General features: G+C 31.1%; 3 protein-coding genes across 5 annotated transcripts; 2 read left to right on the top strand and 1 right to left on the bottom strand.

Annotated features, from left to right (window-relative positions):
* Window positions 1-1969: 1969 nt before the first annotated feature.
* On the top strand, window positions 1970-5798 carry LOC113869379. The gene is made up of 6 exons (XM_027505676.1): window positions 1970-2445; window positions 2520-2623; window positions 3553-3650; window positions 4524-4738; window positions 4893-4942; window positions 5376-5798. The coding sequence occupies exons 1-6, from the start codon at window positions 2058-2060 to the stop codon at window positions 5424-5426; spliced, it is 906 nt and encodes a 301-aa protein (XP_027361477.1). The 5' UTR covers window positions 1970-2057; the 3' UTR covers window positions 5427-5798.
* Window positions 5799-7902: 2104 nt separating this feature from the next.
* LOC113869582 (lysosomal Pro-X carboxypeptidase-like) lies at window positions 7903-12286 on the bottom strand. 3 transcript variants are annotated; one of them, XM_027505974.1, is made up of 9 exons: window positions 11848-12286; window positions 11539-11725; window positions 11167-11300; window positions 10956-11068; window positions 10271-10514; window positions 8905-9057; window positions 8618-8697; window positions 8445-8494; window positions 7903-8195 (listed from the first exon to the last, which is right to left on the bottom strand). In XM_027505974.1, exons 1-9 carry the CDS (start codon window positions 12241-12243, stop codon window positions 8050-8052), a joined length of 1503 nt encoding a protein of 500 aa, XP_027361775.1. In that variant the 5' UTR covers window positions 12244-12286; the 3' UTR covers window positions 7903-8049. The 3 variants fall into 3 exon arrangements, with proteins under 3 accessions (XP_027361775.1, XP_027361776.1, XP_027361777.1); XM_027505975.1 differs by lacking the exon at window positions 8905-9057; XM_027505976.1 differs by lacking the exon at window positions 8618-8697 and having other exon boundaries at window positions 8056-8195.
* Window positions 12287-14925: 2639 nt separating this feature from the next.
* Window positions 14926-21064, top strand: LOC113870370 (protease 2). The gene is made up of 12 exons (XM_027506964.1): window positions 14926-15287; window positions 16195-16361; window positions 16789-17011; window positions 17118-17274; window positions 17347-17550; window positions 17650-17784; window positions 18006-18131; window positions 18741-19153; window positions 19385-19601; window positions 19894-20087; window positions 20209-20552; window positions 20662-21064. The coding sequence occupies exons 1-11, from the start codon at window positions 14926-14928 to the stop codon at window positions 20402-20404; spliced, it is 2394 nt and encodes a 797-aa protein (XP_027362765.1). The 3' UTR covers window positions 20405-20552; window positions 20662-21064.
* The last annotated feature ends 187 nt before the right edge of the window (window positions 21065-21251 follow it).

Here is a 21251-nt window from a genome sequence, read left to right as displayed (position 1 = left end):
GAGAGAATATTCTTAATTCATTTTTGCATACTTCGATACATGCTATAAGAGTGCCTTATATGCACTATAACAAAAAAAAACAATAACGTAAAAGAAGATTCTGGATCATTAACCTTCATACAAAATAACAGAATTGATCCTATTGTCAGAGGTGACCCTACACGTGGCTAATAGCGAATGTAATCCTTCAAAAGGATAGAAGTTTGAATATTTCTTCTAGATTTCTCTTCACTGATGTCAGCTATTGTGCTTGGGTTAGGACTAATGGACATTTGAGTACCTTCTTTTGAGGTAGTGGATGTGGTACTAGGAGTAGTTATACTATCAGTCATAACCTTTCAAATCCCCTGTTAAAGAATAATTAATATTTTTCCTTCACTAACTTTAGAATTAACCTTATATGTTTCTTTCAAGCTCAACTTCAAAAGTTAATACATTAATAAAACATGCAACCACTTAAAATTGATCAAATTAAGGGCTTACGCATTGCGTGACAACTATAGAGAACGTTTTTTCAAGCACATCATGTTGCATCATCGTCACAATTGAAGTTCAGGAACCTAACCAACATTAACCATTCCAAGCTAAGGCAAAATGAGATTCCATCCTTTTCCAATACCGCTTTGTTAAAACATTGAGAAACATTCATGTCTTAGAGTGGTATGAGGTCCTATTATCGATTAAACCTTATATAGAGACTAATCATAGAAAACAAATACCTTGACACTTTTTACCGAAAAATGCTATCCATAGAAGTCTTAGATGGAGACATTTGTAAGGCTTTTTCCCTCGGACTGTTAAGGGAAAAGCCTTCAAATGGTTCATAACACTTCCTCGAAGATGCATTAGTAATTGAGATGATCTCATCGTGTTTTTCGTTTTCACCAAAAAATCATTGTACCTCTCACACTTAAGCAAATGTTATCTAACAAGAAAGCGAATTTTTATTGAGAAGCAACTTTGGTCTAGAAACCTTCTAAAAACTCCCTACTCATTATTATTGAATCTATTAGAAATGACATGTTTTTTTTCCTTTTCATTGGCAAAGTTGAACTCCAAACCATGAAAGAAATCAAAGCTAAGAATTATCGAGTATGTAGGCTGTGAAAGGCATTTAGGTGACCACAACCCCAACAATTTTGGATCATACCCCACTTTTCTTTTTGACTAACATTTAAGGTGGATGTTGTTATTGTAATGAAAATTGAAGATTTGTCTTAGCTAACTGAGATGTTTGAAGATAAGAAAAATGAAAATGCCAAAAACTTTCTAGAAGAATGTATAGCTTAGCCCATGATAAAGATGAGATTATGAAACATAGGATTTTCTTGTATCACAGTAAGATAGTTATCTCAATAAATTTTACAATAAAAGATTGTCTTTCAAAGAGTGAATGTAAGTATTGATAACTAATTCTAATAACACTAATAAATCAATAAATAAATTTTTTATTAAATTTTGTATAATTTAATATTATCAATATATTATATTTTGTAATATCTTATGGTTTTTAATAAAATCTTATTATTTATAGATTTTTATTATGTGTCTTTAATCGCATATGTTTTTGATCGCACACCAAAAAAAAAAACTGTTAAAGATATTTAGACATAATTTATACATTATTAAGCTTATTAATATTTTTTTTTATCATTTAACAACATGAATATGAGGTATATAAATTTATATTAATATTCTCGAAATTTCATTTGAAAAATGAATACTTATTTTTGAATATTATTAGCATGGGTATAAGTTAAATTGGAGCTTAACAAAATGAAGGATTACTTTAAGAAGACTGAAAAGTCGCAGTAAGTATCTTCATGGATTCAAGACAGGTCTAAATTTAAAAATGTTTCTTACAAATTTAATAAAAAAAATGTATTTATTGAATCTAAGAGAAAATAGCAGTGATCTGGTGATTGTAAAAGCGGTCGCATTCTCCTAAAACAAAACCTCCAATCATTCATCATCCTGTCTCCTCTCTCTTCATCTTCATTCGTCAACCTTTCTTTCTCTCTCTACTTTCTCTCTCCTCCTGTGCCACTGAGAGAGCAATGGAGGACCTATGGAAGCGAGCCAAGACGTTCGCCGAAGAGGCCGCGAAGAAATCCCAAGCCCTGAGTACCTCCTCCTCCAGAATCGCCGATCTCGTATCCGAAACTGCCAAGAAATCAAAGGAACTCGCTGCCGAAGCATCCAAGAAAGCCGACATCATCAAAACCGCCGCGCTCCGCCAAGCGGATCAGATCAAATCCCTCTCCGACAGCATCACAATTCCTCCTCAATTCTCCGTCATTGCCACCGCCGCCACTGCGGCTACCTCCGCCGCGCCGCCGCCGACTTCGCCTGAAGAGCTCGAGAAGTTCGGCGTCACCGACGATCTCAGATCCTTTGTCAGGGGCCTCACTTCCACCACCTTCCAGAACTTTCCTCTCAGTTCTGGTAATTTTCAGAAACGAATTTGCGGTTTTATGTTTTTTTTTTTAATGTTTAAGTGAGTGCGTTTTAAAATGCAGATGAATCTGAGGCTTCTGACGTGGCCACTGTGGCCTCCAACGTTCGGAAGGATCTCAACGAGTTTCAGGAGAAGCATGCCACTCTTGTTTTAACTTCTGTTAAGGTAAATTTTACCTTTTGCTAGATATTTTTTCTTTATATTGGATCCGTGGTGCAGGGAAATTGAATTGTGTTTTAGTTTATGCTTGTTTTTTGTGGGTGTGTCCATTTTAGCTTAGTTGTTTTTTCATGTGTTTAGATTATGTGAGAATTGGGTATTCAAAATTGATTGGGTGTGGTGTAGGAGTTGCGTGATATGCGATTGATTGTTATTCCTTTTGAACAAGGAAGGTCAGTAAGGAAAGAGAAAAGACCGGTCTTTTACTGATAGTGTGTAAATGTGATTGCTTTGTGATGCATTTTGATTCACATGTTTCCTTAGTGATGTGGCAGAGGCGGGGGATGAAAGACGGAGAGCACAGATAACACCCATTTTTTAAATAATAATGTGTCATTGGATTGCTTTATGATGAAAAGATCTTCACATGTTTACTTTATAAATGTGCTAAAGGCATGTGTACGTGTGAGTCCTGCAAGCTAAACGTTCCTTTCTGGGGGAAAATATAATGATGCATGATAAAGAGGTCCATGCATTTCCCTGGTTTTTTTGTTCTTACTTCCACGTCACGTTTTTTGTTCTATTTTATTTTCTTTCGTTGGTGTTGCTGCTTTTGTTGTTTTGATGGCAAGCATTGTCAATTCATTTGCTCCCTATATGTATAGAAAAACTAGTCTATTGCATTCATCAGCCCCTGTTACCATCTGGTGATTAGTTAGAGTTTTATTTCTGTGTGTCATTTGTTTTTGGTCAAGCAAAATTCATCAATAGTAACACCGGCCTCTCTTTATATGTTATAATTTGATGTCATTTACCATCAGCAATGCTAATATAACAAGAGGATTGAAAAAGACATGTATGCATTTTAAAATGCAAGTGGTCACTAGCTTGCAATTATGAACTGTTTCTCTATTTTAATAGTTACTCCATTGCAGGAAATTTCAAGATTGAGATATGAACTATGTCCACGTGCTATGAAAGAAAGACACTTCTGGAAGATATATTTCACACTTGTCAATACTCATGTGGCTCCGTAAGTACTGCATCATTTTAATAATTCACAATCACATACCATGTTAGATTTGTTAATAAAGGTGAAAAATATTGCTATTTCATGAAGTATTTTTGTTTAACTCTGTTCTGATTGTTTCTTTATTTTTGGAAGAATAAATATCTACATAAGGAGATACAAGATTTGTGAGTTGAAAATAAACTAGTGATCAAAAGGAAATATTTTCTGCTGGCTTTTGTTACGTATTTTTAATCAAATTGTTCTAGAGCAATGTTAAAAAAATGTAAATAAAAGGAAGGGGAGATATTGTGATGGAATGGCTTGTCATTATAATGATTCAGATGTTGCACAAATTGATTAGTCTTTTATTTATCTTATTTTATATGCAAATGCATATTAGAATATATATATATATATATATATTCTACTTTGAAGTCAAGATTCTAGATACTATTATATTAAAAATATTTCAACAAGCCTAATTGATAATTCTGGCTTGTGTCTAGATTCATTGGCTTTGTATGTTGACAAAGATGCCTTTAAGCATTGTGACATTTTTATATAGGATTTAATTCTTAATTTTGTGTCTTTCATTTCCTGACTTCATGAAGTAGATTTAAGCGGAACCTTTAACTTTTGATTCTTCTTAGGAAGCTTGGCTCAGCTTGCTTCCGTTGTGCTTCGGAAACTGTGGCAGATAAATCAATTTACCAGTGTTTACATTTTGTATTTATACAAAGAAGAAATGAAAGTAAAATTTTTAAAAATCTAAATTGTGATCATATTCTTGTCTTAGCCAGAATTCAGACAGTGCTTGTTACCTTTTTTGTTTCGAGGGCAGAGTTGTAAAAATTTTAACCAAGCCTCCTTCAATTATTATGATGCTACAATCAGGTATGAGAAGCAATATATGGAAGAGGTTCAGCTTAGAGCAGCAGCAGAGAAGAATGTGGAAACTAAGGTAGAGCAAACTGCTGATACTGGAGGAGCTGGTAAGGCAGAAGCGACAGGGAAGAATGTAAAGGGTAAATCTTCTAATTCATCCTCTACTGAGCAAGACTTGGATACGTTTCTTCTTGGAGATCTTGAAGACAGTGATGAAGCTCCAGGTATATTACTCAAAGCTTGTATAGACTTCTTCTTGGAGATCTTGACTTGATTTTGAAATATTTGGGATGACATTTAACTAAGATTTATTTGTCTTGATCTTCTATGAACTTGCATTCTGTTGACCTTTATAATAATTATCATTCCTTCTTTCAGATGATGGTGAGGGCAGTTTTGATGATGATTTTGACAAGATTGGGAATTCTGTAAGTGTATTTTACCTGGATCCACTTTGGTTTTCCATTTTACCTTCATTCAATATTCTCTAGCCACCTTAATATTAATATTGTTAGGGTAACATTCTCCATGTGTCTATTTAATACAATTTACGAAATAAATATAAATAATGTAATCTAAATATGTATTTTGTCTAGGGAACTGATTTTTTTTTGTAAGTAAATAAAAGGGTAATTGAAGTTTAAAAAATGAGGGAAACTAGGGAGCTAGTGCGTGTACTTGGAGAAGAGGAGCAGGAGAAATAGGAGGAAGATCGGGAGGGCAGCATGTAATGGTGATTGAGGTTATTTGAGAAAATTTATTTGCACAATTGACCTCCCTTGGCATTGATGGAAAATTTTAGCTGCATGCACCTTTTCTCGATAAGATGATTTTGATTTATCATGTAATGGGAACTTTCAGGATGTCGAAGATGAGAAGCATGTGAAGAAAACAACTGCTGCAACAGTTTAAGATGCCCATTTGCTTTTCGTTCGAGACTAAAGTAAAAATGAAGTTTGCTGCTTGCAACTAACTGAGATATCAGACTATCAGTGAACTGTAAAGATAAGATGTTGTAGCAGCCTGGAATTTAAGAATGGTGGTTGTGGCAGTGTGTAGATTTGGTTAACTGGTTGGAAAAACTGAAGTAATTCGTCATTGTTTATTTGTTTACTCTATATAGTGGCAGATTAATTCTAGATAAAATGTTGATGGTGCCCCTGTTGCCTTGTACAGTTGACCTTATTCGTTGATGATCCTAAAAGTTCTTATTTGATATTACTTTCAGCGATTTGCAATATTGATTCTGGGGCTTGTTTCGTGGTGGGCATTGTACTTACGGTAAAGGAGGGGTTCAATTTGTGAACTGTTCGAGGACTCGAACATAACGTCACTTTTCATTCAATGAAAGTGTAAAATGGTCATCTCACCGCATGCAATCAATACTAAATTTCACTGTAGTCCATGCATTCGTCACAAGGAGTGAGAATGATCTCGGACTACATGAAAATTTGTCGTTGTCACAGATATTAGTTTAGTTTGGTTGGAAAGCAAGATCTGTTAATATCAAGTATAAAATTTATCAGTACCTTATTATATTATTTTATTTTAATATAAAATGTATTTTTAAAGTATAAATAAATATCAAATTTTAAATAATATATCTATAAATAATTAAATTATATAAAATTTAATATATATTATTGAAAAGACAATATTAAATATATATATATATATATACGGTTTTTTATCCAGTTTAATCATAATTTGATTGGAATCACACGTATAGATGTGGTGAGTGGGTTTATCATTAAATTTTTTTTGTGTATACAAAAATTTGAACTCGAAATCTTACTTAAGCGATATCGAACTACTTGTTATTCGAACCAATCTCTTTCGTTGATATAATATTAAATAATTTGATAATTAGTTTGATAAAATTTTATATAAATAGATAAATAAGAATAAATTTATTAACATAATTTAATTTTGATAAAAGGTTATTAAAAAATTTAATTTACACAGCCTCTTGAGAGTTTTGTGTTACACTAGCACATCAAGTGTATATTAGTAATTAGGTTAAAAAAGTTATTAACATAAATTTAATGCATAAATTATAATTAGTAACAAATAAATATAAATTCAAAATTTCTTGTAAAAGTCTGTTGATTGATTGTAGTGATTAAATTGATGATATAACTTATTGCTTTTGTCATGATTTGAAGAAATTTCTAAATCATTTGTTTTTAACGTGCTCAGTTTCATCTCAAATCTAATACTTTATTGCGCATTAGTTTAGATTCATATTGGTTTTGTCTTCAAATTTTATCAATTCACTTGTTTGCTTCGGTTAGTGTTGGTTATAGTAAAAGAGAAGAGATATATTTATTAATTGTCTAGGTAAATATAATGTAGTTTTTATGGTTATATATAAATAGAATAATATTTTTAATAGTGTTTTAGATGAGAAGAAAATCTTAGATTCTATTATCCTGCGGTTTTATAAATGACTATCACTTGTTAGTAAAGGGAAAACTATTTTGTTAATTAATTGATATTTAAACTCACAAAATTCTATCTACCTTAACTTAGCATGAGTATATTTCTATTTTTTTTATTTTTTTTGTGTAAGTATTAATTTTATATATATATATATGAATTATGAATTTTTTTAAAATTTTTTTTTAATAATATATATTTTGTCCATAAAAAAATATAAATTCAAAATATTTTATACCTAAATTCAAACGCATTATAAGTTAACTTTAGCACACCCTGTTTGCCGTGCCGTGTTAATCATCGGGACATCACATGAACCGATGGAAGAGAAATCGATCAAAAAGGTACCAACGAATATTACTATCACATCACAAAGATCAATCCATGACAACTTAATGCTCGTTTAATACTTCATCTGTTTTTTCTGTTATTATTTGTTCAAAGTATAATATAATTTCTTGTTATATCCGTTTATCTTTTTCATTTATTAGTTATTCTTTTATTTTAGGTTAATACTATAATTAATAAAATCAATAATTAATATCGTCTTCAATTTTAAAATATGACAAATAAATAAAAATACTTTCTATTTTTTTTAATAAAAAACAACTTACTAATTCATCAAAACTAATAAAAAGTAATTATATATCACAAGTTTATAATATATTTAAAAATATTTATAATAATAAATGGTTAAATTAATAAATTTTAACACATCTACTAATATGAATAATGAATGGATATCTCATTAACACAATAAAAACAAAAATATAAAAAAATTATCAATTAATACATTTAAAAAGTTGTCTTTATTTCTTATATATAATTTGGACTAAAAGAATATTGATAGTTGTTTTTTATAAATAACAATGGAGTGATAAAAAAAACTGAAAATTTATTACAATACAAAATTTATAATTAAAATTAATTTAAATACACATCCCTGTTACATTTTATAAATCAAAATTAATCGTATTAAATTTATTTCTTAACTTTAATTAAGAGGGCCATCAATCATTATTAATGAAAGGTTTTTAGTAAATTAATGGTGGGTGCAACAGAGTTTGAGAGCATATCCCCTTAGGGGCAAGTCAACTTATTTATGTGTGCCCTTGAGAGCATCAAAATCAGCATAGTATTGGGCGATCCACTCCTTCATAATCTTTATCTCTTTCTTTCGTTGTTCAACCAACCATTCAGGATCGCTTTGATTTGCACGCAGAATATCCAGGCAATGAGATCCTGAAAAATCTATGTTCGTCAACATGCTATCTTTCCGTTGTTTTAATAGAAAATGCTAAAAAATTAGGTCCACCCTAACTATGATATAAGAAAGATTAAAACAGTTTGATTCAATTATTTGTTACTAATATTATTTTATTATAACTGCAGTTTATTTTATTTTCATAAAATCATTATAACTAGCCTTATGCTATGTTCTAATATAACTAGACAATTAAAATATATTAATAGATTACCAAGGCGACATACCATTAACTGTATGAACGGCAAGAAGATTGTCTGATATGTTCTCCAGAACCCTGAAATATATTACACGATTCATACAAAACAGTTTCAAAATATTGTTCTAACACAGTTAAACAAAAACATTAAGTTCTAAAGCATTAAGATTAATTTAATCTTTTTCATTTTACGTTGATTACCCGCCACTACTATAAGGGTCTCTTAGGCCATTGGAGAAAATTATGTTGCTTCCAAATCTTTGAAGCACTAATTTTATGTTCTGCATTAACAACAGGATGAAGATTACAGGTGTCAATATAATCGAAGACAACCCAAATTATTTTAGAAGTTAAATAATATAGATTTTGGAGAAGAAAAATGCTAGCAACATACTATTTTAAATTATTAACTAAAATTTATTAAAAATTACAAAAATTATGTACACCAAATGGATGTTAACATGAGAAGAGAAGAAAGACATACTTACATGGCCACCATAGTAAGTAGTGATCCAGTGAGGGCGAGGTGAGACACCAAATTGTTTCTTGCAGGCTTTGGCAAAGCTCTTTAAGCTGAAAGGAATAGGTTCGAACATTGAATCGTTTCCTATGCCGATGGGTATTACCATTTCACTACATGTCTGAATGAATAACATCAATTTATCAATATAATTATAGCTTAATTAATTATGCTTACATTGTTTAGTACTTTTTAAAAAATTACATTAGTATTGCTAGGGTTAATGAGCTATAGTGTTGCTTTTAAATTTAATGATATCGACTTGAAAAAAAAGAAGAAGAAGCAAATGCTAAAACAATATTTTAAAGTCACTAGTTAAAGAATTAAAAGGAGTTTTTTTTTTCAAAAATATTATTAATGTATCTCTTTTTATCATTTCTAATACATCACAATATAGTTTTTAATATTTTTAAATTTAATGTTTTAACTAATACTCTTGAAATGCTGGTTAGTAAGGACTTGAACCAAGAAAACTTCGTTTCGTTGGAGTGTGTCTTAGTTATGAATTGTTTCCTTTTAGCATGATTGCACCTCAGTTTTTGTTTTTCAAAATATCTTTCATATTAAGTAAATTGATTTTAGGTGGAAAATTTAGAAAGCAATTTACTGCACATGTACTTATTTGGTGTTATTAAATGTCGAATTTCGGCCATTTTATGAACCTGAAACTGATCTCTTTATCCTTTGTTAAGTTACAATGAGTGATTCCCATTGTATCTTAATATACGGTCTACTCTTTATGATTGATTCAAAGACTAATTTTGCATAGAATTTTCAATGCAGACCTAATTCATTAATTATCTACCCTACACATTTAATGATAACCAAAACCATCCTTAAACTTTATGGTTAATCAATGAAAGACTTGGTTGGTATGGGAACAACCATTATAAGCCATAATAAAAAAATGATTAAATTAACAAAAGTAAGGATTAAAAAAAAATTCTAACGAAATGCAACCAACTTTTTATTTCTTTATTTTTCTCTTTACATAATGAATACATATGTATCATTAATTTAATTTATTTTATTAGGAAGTAAAGTTTATCGCACATATTATATCGAATTCAAGGGTTTGTCAAATTCGTTATCTCATGCAATAAATAACCTCATTCTAAGTAAATTAAAAAAAGACAAGGCATTGTACGAAAAATTATATTATTTTTTTATAATAAAAATCTCATTAATTTATCTAAAATAAAACTATTTATTTCATGAAATAAACTAGAGAGATTATGAATTTAATTAATTGAAAGAATGGCATCATTAAATTAGTATAAGGAAAACGAAATATCTAACCTAACAATAACATTACAAAATTAAATGCAAACTACCTGCCATTTCCATCCTACAGTTGTTTCAGATGCATTAGTAGGAGCATTAACTTTGCATGAGGTGTTTCCCTTGTAAGCCACAACACCTGCAAATATCTTACTCAATATATCTCTTCCAAAAGAAGCTCCATCAATGCCACCACAAATCACATTAACTGGATATCTTGGTGGATGATTGTATTGAGCCGCATAAACATACATTAACCTAAGGTCCTCCATCAATTCATAAGCCTCGTTTAGGGGCCTGCAAAATGTCACACTACCATTAAATAAATTTTAGAAAAACATTCTCTTTAATCTTTAGACTTAATTTTAAGTACTAAAAAAATGATTTTTTTTTTAAAAATCTTACTAATTATACATGTTTAAAACTAGTTCTAAGAAATAATATTAATAAAATTAAAAAATTAAATTTAATAAAAAAAACAATAAAAATGTTAGTAGTATACTCTTTGAAACCCTTTGATTTACTCCTCACTGTGAGACTTATTATACAAGGAGTGAGACTCAAAACATAGTGTAATATTGAAAAAAATATATGTTAGCATTTTTTGAGGGATATCTTTTTATATATGGGTTTTTTTTTTTTAAATTCAAAAAAATGAGTTTGTTTTTTGCAAAATTACAGAAATATGATTTTTTTTTTTTTTAAAAATGCCATTTGGGGCTTGATTAGTGTTTGTACTTGCAAGTGTTGAATCTGTGGCTGAGAATGGAAAGACCATCTGGTAGAGAAGCTACTCTGTGGATTTCAGACCAGGACTTTTGTATAGTTTCATAGCAAGTCTCACTAGCTTCCTGCACACCAATTCCTCATCAAATTAACTATACATTTAAAAAAGAAACAATTAAATAAACAAAAATATAAACATAAAAATAAAATTATGGCAAATTACTCGATAATCCCTTGTAACAACAGAGTAGTAGCCATTTTGTGGTGTAATATTATCAAAGTAGAGGATTGGTGCTGATGAGGCCAGGGCACCAACGGCCAGGTGAGGATATTTGAGCCTAAACCATGAAGCAAGCACTGTATATAACAAATATACATCAACAACATACATAGGAAAATAAATAAACTAATGGCGGAAACCAAGGTACAAAAGTGAAACTCTATTGACATGTTTGGTTCAGCTTAAATTTAGATAAAATAATTGCTTATTTTTCAAAAACTTTTTCAAGAAACTAAAACAAAGAAATCAATTATTTCTCCAAAATAAATTAAACCAAACATGCTGTATGAAAGAGGACTAATTTGAGGAACTAACTTCCACCATATGATCCTCCAATTACAATCACAGGGGAATTGTGGGTGTGTAATTTCTTCTTTATATGTATGAGGATTGCTGCATAATCTGCTATGGCTTGAGCTGAGTTGAAATACCCAATAGTGCTTCCATTCTTCAATGCTTCTTCCCTGGATCCAAATGGTACCGATCTCCCATAATACCGGTGCTAAATTATAAAAAGATAGAATAAGCTAGCAGAATTAAATTGTTGAAGAATAAATATTATCATAAGTGTCAAATACAAAATAAAAATAAATAAATAAAAAGGAACATATGTCTATGCAATACCTCTATATATACTAAGAGGGCATTAAAGGAAGCAGCGTTATCAACCAAAAATCCAATGGTGTTAGGGGAATTATCTATTGGTGCTTCTGCACCAAAGTATGCAAATATGGGGGCACTTGAATTGGCACCACCCCAGTACTCGAAATTTATGAGATATCTTTGTTGAAATGTTGTGTAGCTTTCTGGCCTATAATTGAAGTGATCAAGAATCTGCTTGTAGTAAAATGTTTTGATTTTGTCTTTGTCGATTGCAACTGCAGGGTCGCGTATTGTGGTTTCCCATTCAGCAACTGGACTTAACCTTGGAATCGTTAACGTGTGCGTTGCAGTAAAATAAGTTGAGTGTGTGAGAAAAACCAAAAGAAGCCATTTAGATGACAATGAGTGGTGTTTCATTGCAATAAAGGAGAAAGAGTGCCTCTGAGGATTCTTTCTGTTTCTGATATACATCAAATCGTTGTTACATATCTAGCGAGTGATACTTAAAGCATGTGTATGTTATATAAAGTTTAAGAAAATGAAAAATTATACATGAATATAAGTGTAACATTATCATAGTTATTATAAGTAATTATTAAAATGGGACCAAATCCATCTCTTCAACAGGTCAAATTAGGAGCCAGTTACATAGCTAATTCGGTTAATCCAAAAAAAAGATGGTACAGCAGAAATGGGCCAAATAGAACAAGAACTAGTCAAAATAGCAAAAGTTGGTGTAAAAAATCAAACTGATCACTTCATAAAATCTTAATGTTATACGTTGTGTTTCGACTTGTTGTTGTGTCTGAATGAGATTACTCTTATTGATTATATATAACAAAATTATTGTTTATTTCATTTGAATGATTTTGAACAAAGTTAGTTTATAATTTTTATTAACTTTTTACAAACATTATTTATTTAAAAAAACCAAAAAAATAGAATTTATGATAAAAAATTGTTACTTTATTTTTAACTATTTTTTATTTTATTCTTAATAATTAAAAATTTAAATACAAAGTTAACTATTACAAATAATTTTATATATTTAACATAGAAGAGTGTTTATTTATAAGATTCAAACAGATTATTTTAAAATCATTTTTCATGACATTCAATCACAAAACTTATTTCATATAATCAATTATCATAATAATAAATTATAGATATAATAGATTATTGAAATTTTTTTTTTAACTAGTTCAAACACAAGTTAGTCTTAAAAGATAAATATTGGTACTCTGCGGTACCCTTATATTTCTAAAATTACTCAAAAAATCTTATTTACTGACAGACAAATATATATAAATGTTATGATTGTTTTTAATAATATGACATCAATTTAATAAAAAAAATGAGAATTAAAAATATTTTAAGTTAATATTAATAATATAGTGTGTTGTATTATTTGATTTTTTTTCTAATATAAATTAAATTTCTGTATCAATAATTCGCTATCCTTTTTTTCTATGAAATTATTTGAAGTAAATGATATAAATTTAGATCATTAAGAAGAATTATAATGTGATTAGAATAATATATTTTTAACGAATTGTTTAAGAATGTGTGAAAACGTTGAGTATAAGTTTGGGCAAACTAAATATATTAACATGTTTGACTAATATACATATTTGGTTAGCAATTTGGCAAAATGCTTCGTCTTTTAGAATTACGTTTTTCTCAGTTCACTTTCAGACTTTGATTGCTTTATTCATTTGCCCCCAAAAAAGGGTCGTTTATTTAAAACTTGTGATACACAAAGCAATATCTAAAATCATCTTATTATCCAACGCCAAAGGCAAATACCTAAAAATTGATATAAAGATGAAGACCTTTACCATGACAATGAATGTATCTTCGAAGCTATTTCATTTACTGGTGACAACCATCAATGACTTAACAATTAGTAATTAATTTGATCTATATTGGGTTGATTTTTCAAGGGAAATTCGTCTAATTTAAGTTAAGTTGATATAATCCAAATCAATTAAATTTGGCTTAATCTGGATGTTTTTTGTAGGACAGCAAATAAATTTATTGTATCTATTTTAAATGTTATTTATTAAAACTTTTTTTTAATATAAACTAATTTTTTTAATAATAAGATAAAATTTAAGAATTAATTTTAAATGAATTTAAAAATGATAAATTCATTAATGCATTAAAGTAAAAAAGATGTAATTTAAAACAATTTTTTGAAAAAATAATAATATTTTAATTTCTTATATGTTTGAAGATCAACTTCCTTAAAGATAGGCTTGTGACTGACGAGGTTGTGATGAAAAAGTTATCACTGTCATGGCTGTCATCAATAATCTTAAATGATTATAAATGTGGGTTAGACAACTAGAAATGTAAAATTACAAGTTTAGTGATAGTTAACGATTAGTTTAAGTTTTATAAGCACCCATATAACAAATTAATTAATTAATTCTATTGATAAAATACAAACATGTTCATAATCCTAACATGCACGATGGGACTAAAAGATAAGCTCATTAGAAAGAATAAAAAATGTTTAAGTGAAATAAGTCTAAGAAACAATAATCCTCAAACTTAATTAATTATCATACCAACTTAATTTAGCCATTCAATTATCACTAGCACAACTTATTGTGCTTGAAACTGTTTGGTATCTTCAATAACGCTTCCACCATTCGTAGGAATAACAGCTGACTAATACCTTCCTTCGACAACAAATTAATATAAACATGTCTTGACGACTACTACCTAAAAGTGTTAAGTTTGGTTATAAAGTTAACATATTTGATTTTTCTTAAGCAAACAAATAAATGATATTATAAATATTAGTAGTACTAGGACTACCACAAGTTAGCATTGATAATATAATTATTGTTATATTTTTGTTAAATTCATTTTTGGAATTGGATTTATACACCTAAAAATACTGAATTTTTATTAAAAGTATATTTATCATATTAAAATTACAAAAATATGGTAAATACCTTTTAATAAAAAATTATTATTATTTTTAAGTGTATCAATTCAGTTTTAAAGACAGAGATCAAATTTTTTTATTTTTTTTATTTAGGAGAGTTAAAATGGCTCAATAACCGGAGTTTGAATGAGTAATTTTTCATGGCATTCCGCACCCTCGTTCGTCTTCGACACTCCAACACTACGCTCACCAGGTCATGGAGCACCGTCACCTCTTCTGTGTGCCGGCGGCGAGGCCTACCTTCGGCGCCGCCGCCGCGAGCTCCACCGTCGGCGAAGAAGGTGCCTTTCACGGTGTCGGTTAACGGGATGACGTGGCAGGACCCTTATCATTGGATGTCGAACACGGAGGATCCGCAACTGTTGGAGCATTTGAATCGCGAAAACGATTATGCCGATGCCTTCATGGCAGACACACACAACCTCCGTTCCCTTCTCTCCTCAGAGATGAAAGCCCGTTTAGCCGTCACCGTTTCCACTCCCCCTGAGCGTTGGGGACCCTGGTTTATCCTTTTTCTTTTTAGTTTCTCTTATGTAAAAAATAAAGAGTATCACTCTCAGAAGTTATGAAGATAAGTTAATTTAATTCCCGAAATTATAATAGTGTTATTTTAGTTTCTAAAGTTATCAAACGATAGTTATTTTAGTCCTGTTGTTACTAATTACAGTCGTTTTATTTTACTCTTTGAAATTAGAAAAAAAAAGGACTGAAAGAAGTTTTTTGTAATTTCAGGACTAAAATGATATTTTTTAGTGAGTTACTAAAAAATAATAAAAATGGAAATAGTTTAGTAATGATGTTAGGAACTGTGTAGAAGTGCCGTTACAGTTGGTCTTACGATTGGTTTTATTTACCATGTGGCATTGTGAGATCCATCTAACTGGCTTTGTTTAGGGAGATAAGGTTTAATTGTTATTGTTGTTATTGTTGCCTAGGATGAGACCATTGGTATCCCATTTTTGTTTGTGTTATATTGGTAAATGGTATTTGCATTGTACTCTTGTTTAGGATAAAAGTCTACTATGTGAGAGGAGAGTGAGGAGAGTCAGAAGAACTAATTTTGATCATTTAACTATACATGGACAGTTGGAATTGATTTTACTTATACCTAATCCGGCCCATTGATGTATACTTTTATTTTTCAAGATTAGCTCCTTTCACCTGATATGTATACACACATGCATGGCTTCAGGTGCAAAGACTTGGGTACTGGCATACTGCAGGCTAAAATTTTTGTGTATTATGGTAATTACTAAGAATAGATAATGTAGAACTAAATATAAATCCAACTATTGTACTGTTGTTGGTGGAGTGAGAAAGTGAGAAACTAACAATAGCAATATGCCATTTCTTTGCACTTTGGCACTTTTGAGTTTAATTGATTGCCTTTTTTACCTTCTCTTGATCAGGCTGTATTACCAGTACATTCCAGAGGGAAAGGAATATCCTGTACTGTGCAGGAGACTGGAAATGGAGAGAATTGGTTGGCTGAAGACTTCTCTTCTTCACTATGGAATGGCAGGATCAAAAAGGGAGGAGATTTTACTTGACTGGAATGAACTTGCAGAGAAATATGGTATGTGTTTTCTAGCTTCACCACTTTCATTCTGTATTTTCATTCCTTTTCAAAATTGGTGATAATAGTGGGGGTAAGGAATCTCTGGAGTATAGACATTTTTCAATCTTTAACAGGAGCTGGTATTAGAAGATCCATATCTGTAAGGAATGTGGCATCCTTACTCTGTCAGTTCTTAAAGTAGTCAAGTACCATTTTACTACACCCAGCATTGTTCCTGAAATGTTATGTAATTAATCAAAATGGAAGCTGATGTGTTTAGTTATTAATCTTGTTTCTCTTAAATTTTAAAGGTTCACAGTTTGGACCTTTGGCCAGCCTTCAAGGGATAGTTTGTACTCAAGTTGTTTAAATGTTATATTCTGCTTGAAATTCAATTTTATTACTCTTGTGTTGGTGATTGTTGACGATATAGTCAATATTGCAGGGTACGTCAATGTTGGAACATGCAGAGTTTCGCCGGATCACAACTACCTTGCATACACAGTTGATATTTCTGGTGGGGAACGATTCATGCTACAGGTAAAAGACCTCAGAAGTGGATTAATAGACCCAAGATCAGAATTTGATGGTGCTGTTAGCTTGGCTTGGGCTCAAGATGCAAGTTCTCTGTTTTATACTCTGTCAGATGAACATCAGCGACCTTACAGGCAAACTATGATAATTGGACTTTCTTTTTGTTAGTTATTTGTTACTGGGAAAATGAATTGGTTTAACTTAATATGGTATCCTAACTGTCATATGATATTGTGGCAGGGTTCTCTGCAGAAAACTTGGATATGATCATGTGGATGATCATCCAATATTTACTGAAAGCAATTCTAGTTTTTGTGTGGACATAACAAGCACAAAAGACGGCAAGTTCATAACTGTGAATTCAAACTCAAGAACATCATCCGAGGAAGGGATTTATGTGTCTTACTTTATGAATATATAATGAGATTATTCTTTTGTAGTGATATGTTGATGTTGATGATTATCACAGGTTTATGTTATAGATTCGGTCAATCCATCAAATGGTTTGCAAAAGATATGTAAACGTACCTCTGGTGTGCAGTATTTTGTGGAACATCACTCTGGTTTATTTTATATTCTTACAAATGCTCCTATTCCTGCTGGCCAATGGTCTGGTGAAGGTTATTACCTGGTTAGATGCCATGTTGAAGATATAGAGTCAGCTAAATTGCAGGTTTTGCAATAAGCTTAATACTTCTTGATTTTGTTCTGTGCATGTGTGCATGCTATTGTGTCTCTAACTCCTCTTTGGTCTGCTTATGTTTTCCTTCAGAATATCATCCTTCCCGATAAAGATACAAGCCTATATGATATGGACATGTTTAATGGACATTTGGTTCTTTTCCTCAATAAGAAAGGCCTTCCTCTGTTATGTTCGTTGAACTTTCCTACAGAACACAATTTCAAGGTATATATGAATTGCAACTTCATTAACATTTGTTTTTACCACTGAATAGAAAGGTTTATGTTATTATATTTGTTCTCTAGTTTGACTCTGCAGCATATACCTTTGTGGTTATTTTGAACATAAAGCTTCATTAAGATCAAACATAAATAAACTGTTATTCCAATATAAAACTTGCCTGTGTTAACATTTGTTTGACCTCATCTTGAATTCATTTGTTGCAGCAAGTATATATTCAAGACCTGAAACCGTGGTACTTTCCTCTGCCATCAAATACATGCAGTGTCAGTCCTGGTTCCAATCATGACTTCCTCAATACGGTTTACCGTGTGGTGCTTTCATCACCTGTGGTATGAGTACTAATAATTATGAATGCAATACACAGTTGTAGATTCAATGGTGATTTGCTTAATTCACCTGATCATTAAATATGAATGTGCTTGATTTTGTAATTAATAGTTCTATTAATATTGAACTTTTTTGGGTGCTCTGGGGACGGCACTGAATACATGTGTCAGAGAATTCACATTCTTCTAAAATTTAATAATACATGTATTTGGATTTCAGTTTATTATTTTGCTTTGCATATTTCACCATAGAAAGTGCTCCATTTAGAGACATGATTTGAAATTTATATTTTGAATTATACACAAAATTCCTTTTTCAATGTTATACTTTAGCCTGTAATATGTGAAAATATTGAGACTATTCTTCCAATCCAAAAGCTAATATTAAGCCAAACTACTTTGAAAATTGTTGTCCCTCAAATTTGCAGAAAGGAGGACAATTTTCTTTGACATTTTTATTTTATTTAATTTTTTGTATACAATTTATGAAATGTGTTTACTGTTTATTTTATTGGAGTACATATTTGTTGAAGTATTATATCTAGCTGCTTTTACTTTTAAAACTCCTATATTAAACTTCTTTCCCTTTGTGGGGTTTGGGTGCATGAACAGATGCCAGATTTAATTGTGGACTATGACATATCAAGACATACATATTCAATTGTGCATCAAGAGGAAGTGAACTGTGATTCTGCTGGTCAATCATGCACCCCGGCTTTTGAGCTAAATAAGAATGAAATTCAAGAGGTGTGTAGTGATAAGAAAAAGTGTGTCATGAGTTTTGATTCGCAGAGATGGAAGGACTTTTCTCAAGTATACTGTTGTCATAGGGAGGAAGTTATTTCCCATGATGGTGTAAGGGTTCCACTAACCATTGTGTACTCTAGAGAATCCTGGAAGAAGGGTCAATCCCCTGGACTTTTAGTAGGCTATGGAGCATATGGAGAAGATCTGGATAAGAGCTGGTGTTCAAATCGCCTGAGTTTACTGGACCGTGGTTGGGTAATGGCATTTGCTGAAGTAAGGTTGGTTGCTTTACATTTATCTCTACAGTTGATAGTTTTCTTTTAGGTATTTCATATATGACATGGGCTGGTTTTCTATGATACATATTTGAGTTGAGATTAAAATTTAATGTTTTGAATTGTGCGTTTTGTTATATGGCCACTTGATTGTGACAAATGGGAAGTTTTAATAATGATTTTTAAATATTTATATATGTATTTTCTTTTATGTGGCAACCTGTGTTACACCAGAGGCGGTGGTGGTGGTGGTCCTTCATGGCACAAATCTGGGAGGGGATTAAACAAACACAATTCAATATTTGACTTTGTATCTTGTGGCAATTACCTGGTTAATGAGGGTTATGTTCAGAGTGATTTGCTTGGTGCTATTGGATGGAGTGCAGGCAGCCTTCTGGTTGGTGCAGCTATGAATATGTGTCCAAAACTCTTTCGTGCTGCCATATTGAAGGTAAATTTTATTGAATTGTAATTGTTACATTAATGTGAACGATAGCTTTTCAGAGATGATGCACGGGAAGAAAAGATTTTGGATATTTAAAATATAAGTTCTTTGATAAGCATCACATCTCTACTGTCTAGATAAAATTTATTGCATCAATTTTAAAGGGAAAAGTTTGTATTTAAATAATTAAATAGATTCACCTTCTTTCATTTAGCAAGGATGAGTTTTATCAAATATTTTTTATACTTTTTCAATTTTTTTTAGTTTTCCCCTCTGATTGTATGGTTGTATATATCAGGTACCATTTCTTGATGTTTGCAACACATTGTTGGATCCCAGTCTGCCCCTCACAGTTTTGGATTATGAAGAATTTGGAAATCCTCAAATACAGTCAAATTTTGATTCTATTTTTAGTTATTCTCCTTATGACAACATTCCTCAAGGCAGTTGCTTTCCTTCTGTTTTGGTTACAGCAGCAGTTAATGATTCAAGGCAATCTCAATCTTGCTATATATAAATATGTGTGTGTGTGCATATTACCTCCTAATTATGCATTTCGCAACTTTTAATGGTGTAAAAAATGTTGATGTTAGCATTTGACTTTCATTCTCAGGGTTGGAGTTTGGGAAGGTGCTAAGTGGGTTGCAAAAGTACGAGATAGTACCTGCCCTCATTGTTCTTGTACCGTCATCATGAAAACAAGTATGATAGGAGGGCATTTTGGTGAAGGCGGTCGCTACGCTCAATGCGACGAGACAGCATATGAGTATGCTTTCCTCATGAAAGCTTTTGGAACTTTAAATGAATGAATTTATTAGGCCTGCTGTTGGAAGGTTATTTTATATCAGTGGAAGACTTTCATTTGGGTAAAGGAAAACATTCTGTCGTCCTATTGCGCTGTCAATATCTAGGCTCCAGAGACGCTAATGTGTTTGAGCAGCTGTTATCTATATGTAGGTATGTATGTCACTGAGCTCTCTCCAGTATCGTTCTTTCAAAGTAAATATTTTCACACCCTATTAGTCGACTCTTGTTCTATTTTTCATTGCTTTTCCTTGATAAATAGTTGGATTAGCTGCACACCATAAACAAGATGAGAATTGAGAAGATAGCCAATTTGGTGTCTGCTGAGTTCGCAAGCTTTGCTGTTTGCAGAGGCAGAGCAATGTAGAGACTTACGTGATGTTACCGTTTATTCACGCCTTATTGCGTGCAACATTAGCACTCTAAAATGCCCACGAGCAAATTTTGGAAAATTTGTTAGCTCTTCCACATGAAGAGTAAATAAGTTTAATTCCTAATTTTTTAGAACTCTTTTTCTTTTCTCCTTTTTTACGTTATATTGAGTAAAGCTTCTTATATTCTTTCTCTTCAGGCTAAAATAACTACAAGGTGTTCCTAAATGCCAAGATTTCACATCGGTTGAAATATATGACCAAGGCCCAAAAGAAAATAAAACATTTTTAATGATTATTCCTCTCGTCACATAGCAGTACACATATTATTTATTTATTTATTTTAGTAAATACCCGTATTCATCTTTAAAAAAATATTCAATTTAGTGGGGTGCAATGTAAATCACTGAACACTTTATCTTTACGTCTTTCGCAAATGGCGACCACAAATATTAACCATATAAAATATCAAAAAAGACAA

The sequence above is a fragment of the Abrus precatorius genome, unplaced genomic scaffold (genome assembly GCF_003935025.1).
Source record: "Abrus precatorius isolate BTA unplaced genomic scaffold, Abrus_2018 Scaffold6, whole genome shotgun sequence".
NCBI classification, from domain to species: domain Eukaryota; kingdom Viridiplantae; phylum Streptophyta; class Magnoliopsida; order Fabales; family Fabaceae; genus Abrus; species Abrus precatorius.
The sequence above is the reverse complement of the archived record's forward strand: the minus strand, read 5'-3'. Positions and strand labels throughout refer to the sequence as shown.

What these genes read in the sequence shown, in the direction of transcription:
- LOC113869379 (XM_027505676.1), top strand. Translation starts at nt 2,058, where the DNA reads ATGGAGGACCTATGGAAGCGAGCCAAGACGTTCGCCGAAGAGGCCGCG. An exon ending in GTCAATACTCATGTGGCTCC is followed by an intron (nt 3,651 to 4,523) that starts GTAAGTACTGCA and finishes TGCTACAATCAG; the next exon opens with GTATGAGAAGCAATATATGG. An exon ending in AGACAGTGATGAAGCTCCAG is followed by an intron (nt 4,739 to 4,892) that starts GTATATTACTCA and finishes TCCTTCTTTCAG; the next exon opens with ATGATGGTGAGGGCAGTTTT.
- LOC113869582 (XM_027505974.1), bottom strand. Translation starts at nt 12,243, where the DNA reads ATGAAACACCACTCATTGTCATCTAAATGGCTTCTTTTGGTTTTTCTC. An exon ending in TTGTTACAAGGGATTATCGA is followed by an intron (nt 11,069 to 11,166) that starts GTAATTTGCCAT and finishes ATTGGTGTGCAG; the next exon opens with GAAGCTAGTGAGACTTGCTA. An exon ending in CTGTAGGATGGAAATGGCAG is followed by an intron (nt 9,058 to 10,270) that starts GTAGTTTGCATT and finishes TTATTCATTCAG; the next exon opens with ACATGTAGTGAAATGGTAAT.
- LOC113870370 (XM_027506964.1), top strand. Translation starts at nt 14,926, where the DNA reads ATGGCATTCCGCACCCTCGTTCGTCTTCGACACTCCAACACTACGCTC. An exon ending in TGAACTTGCAGAGAAATATG is followed by an intron (nt 16,362 to 16,788) that starts GTATGTGTTTTC and finishes TCAATATTGCAG; the next exon opens with GGTACGTCAATGTTGGAACA. An exon ending in GCAGCAGTTAATGATTCAAG is followed by an intron (nt 20,088 to 20,208) that starts GCAATCTCAATC and finishes TTTCATTCTCAG; the next exon opens with GGTTGGAGTTTGGGAAGGTG.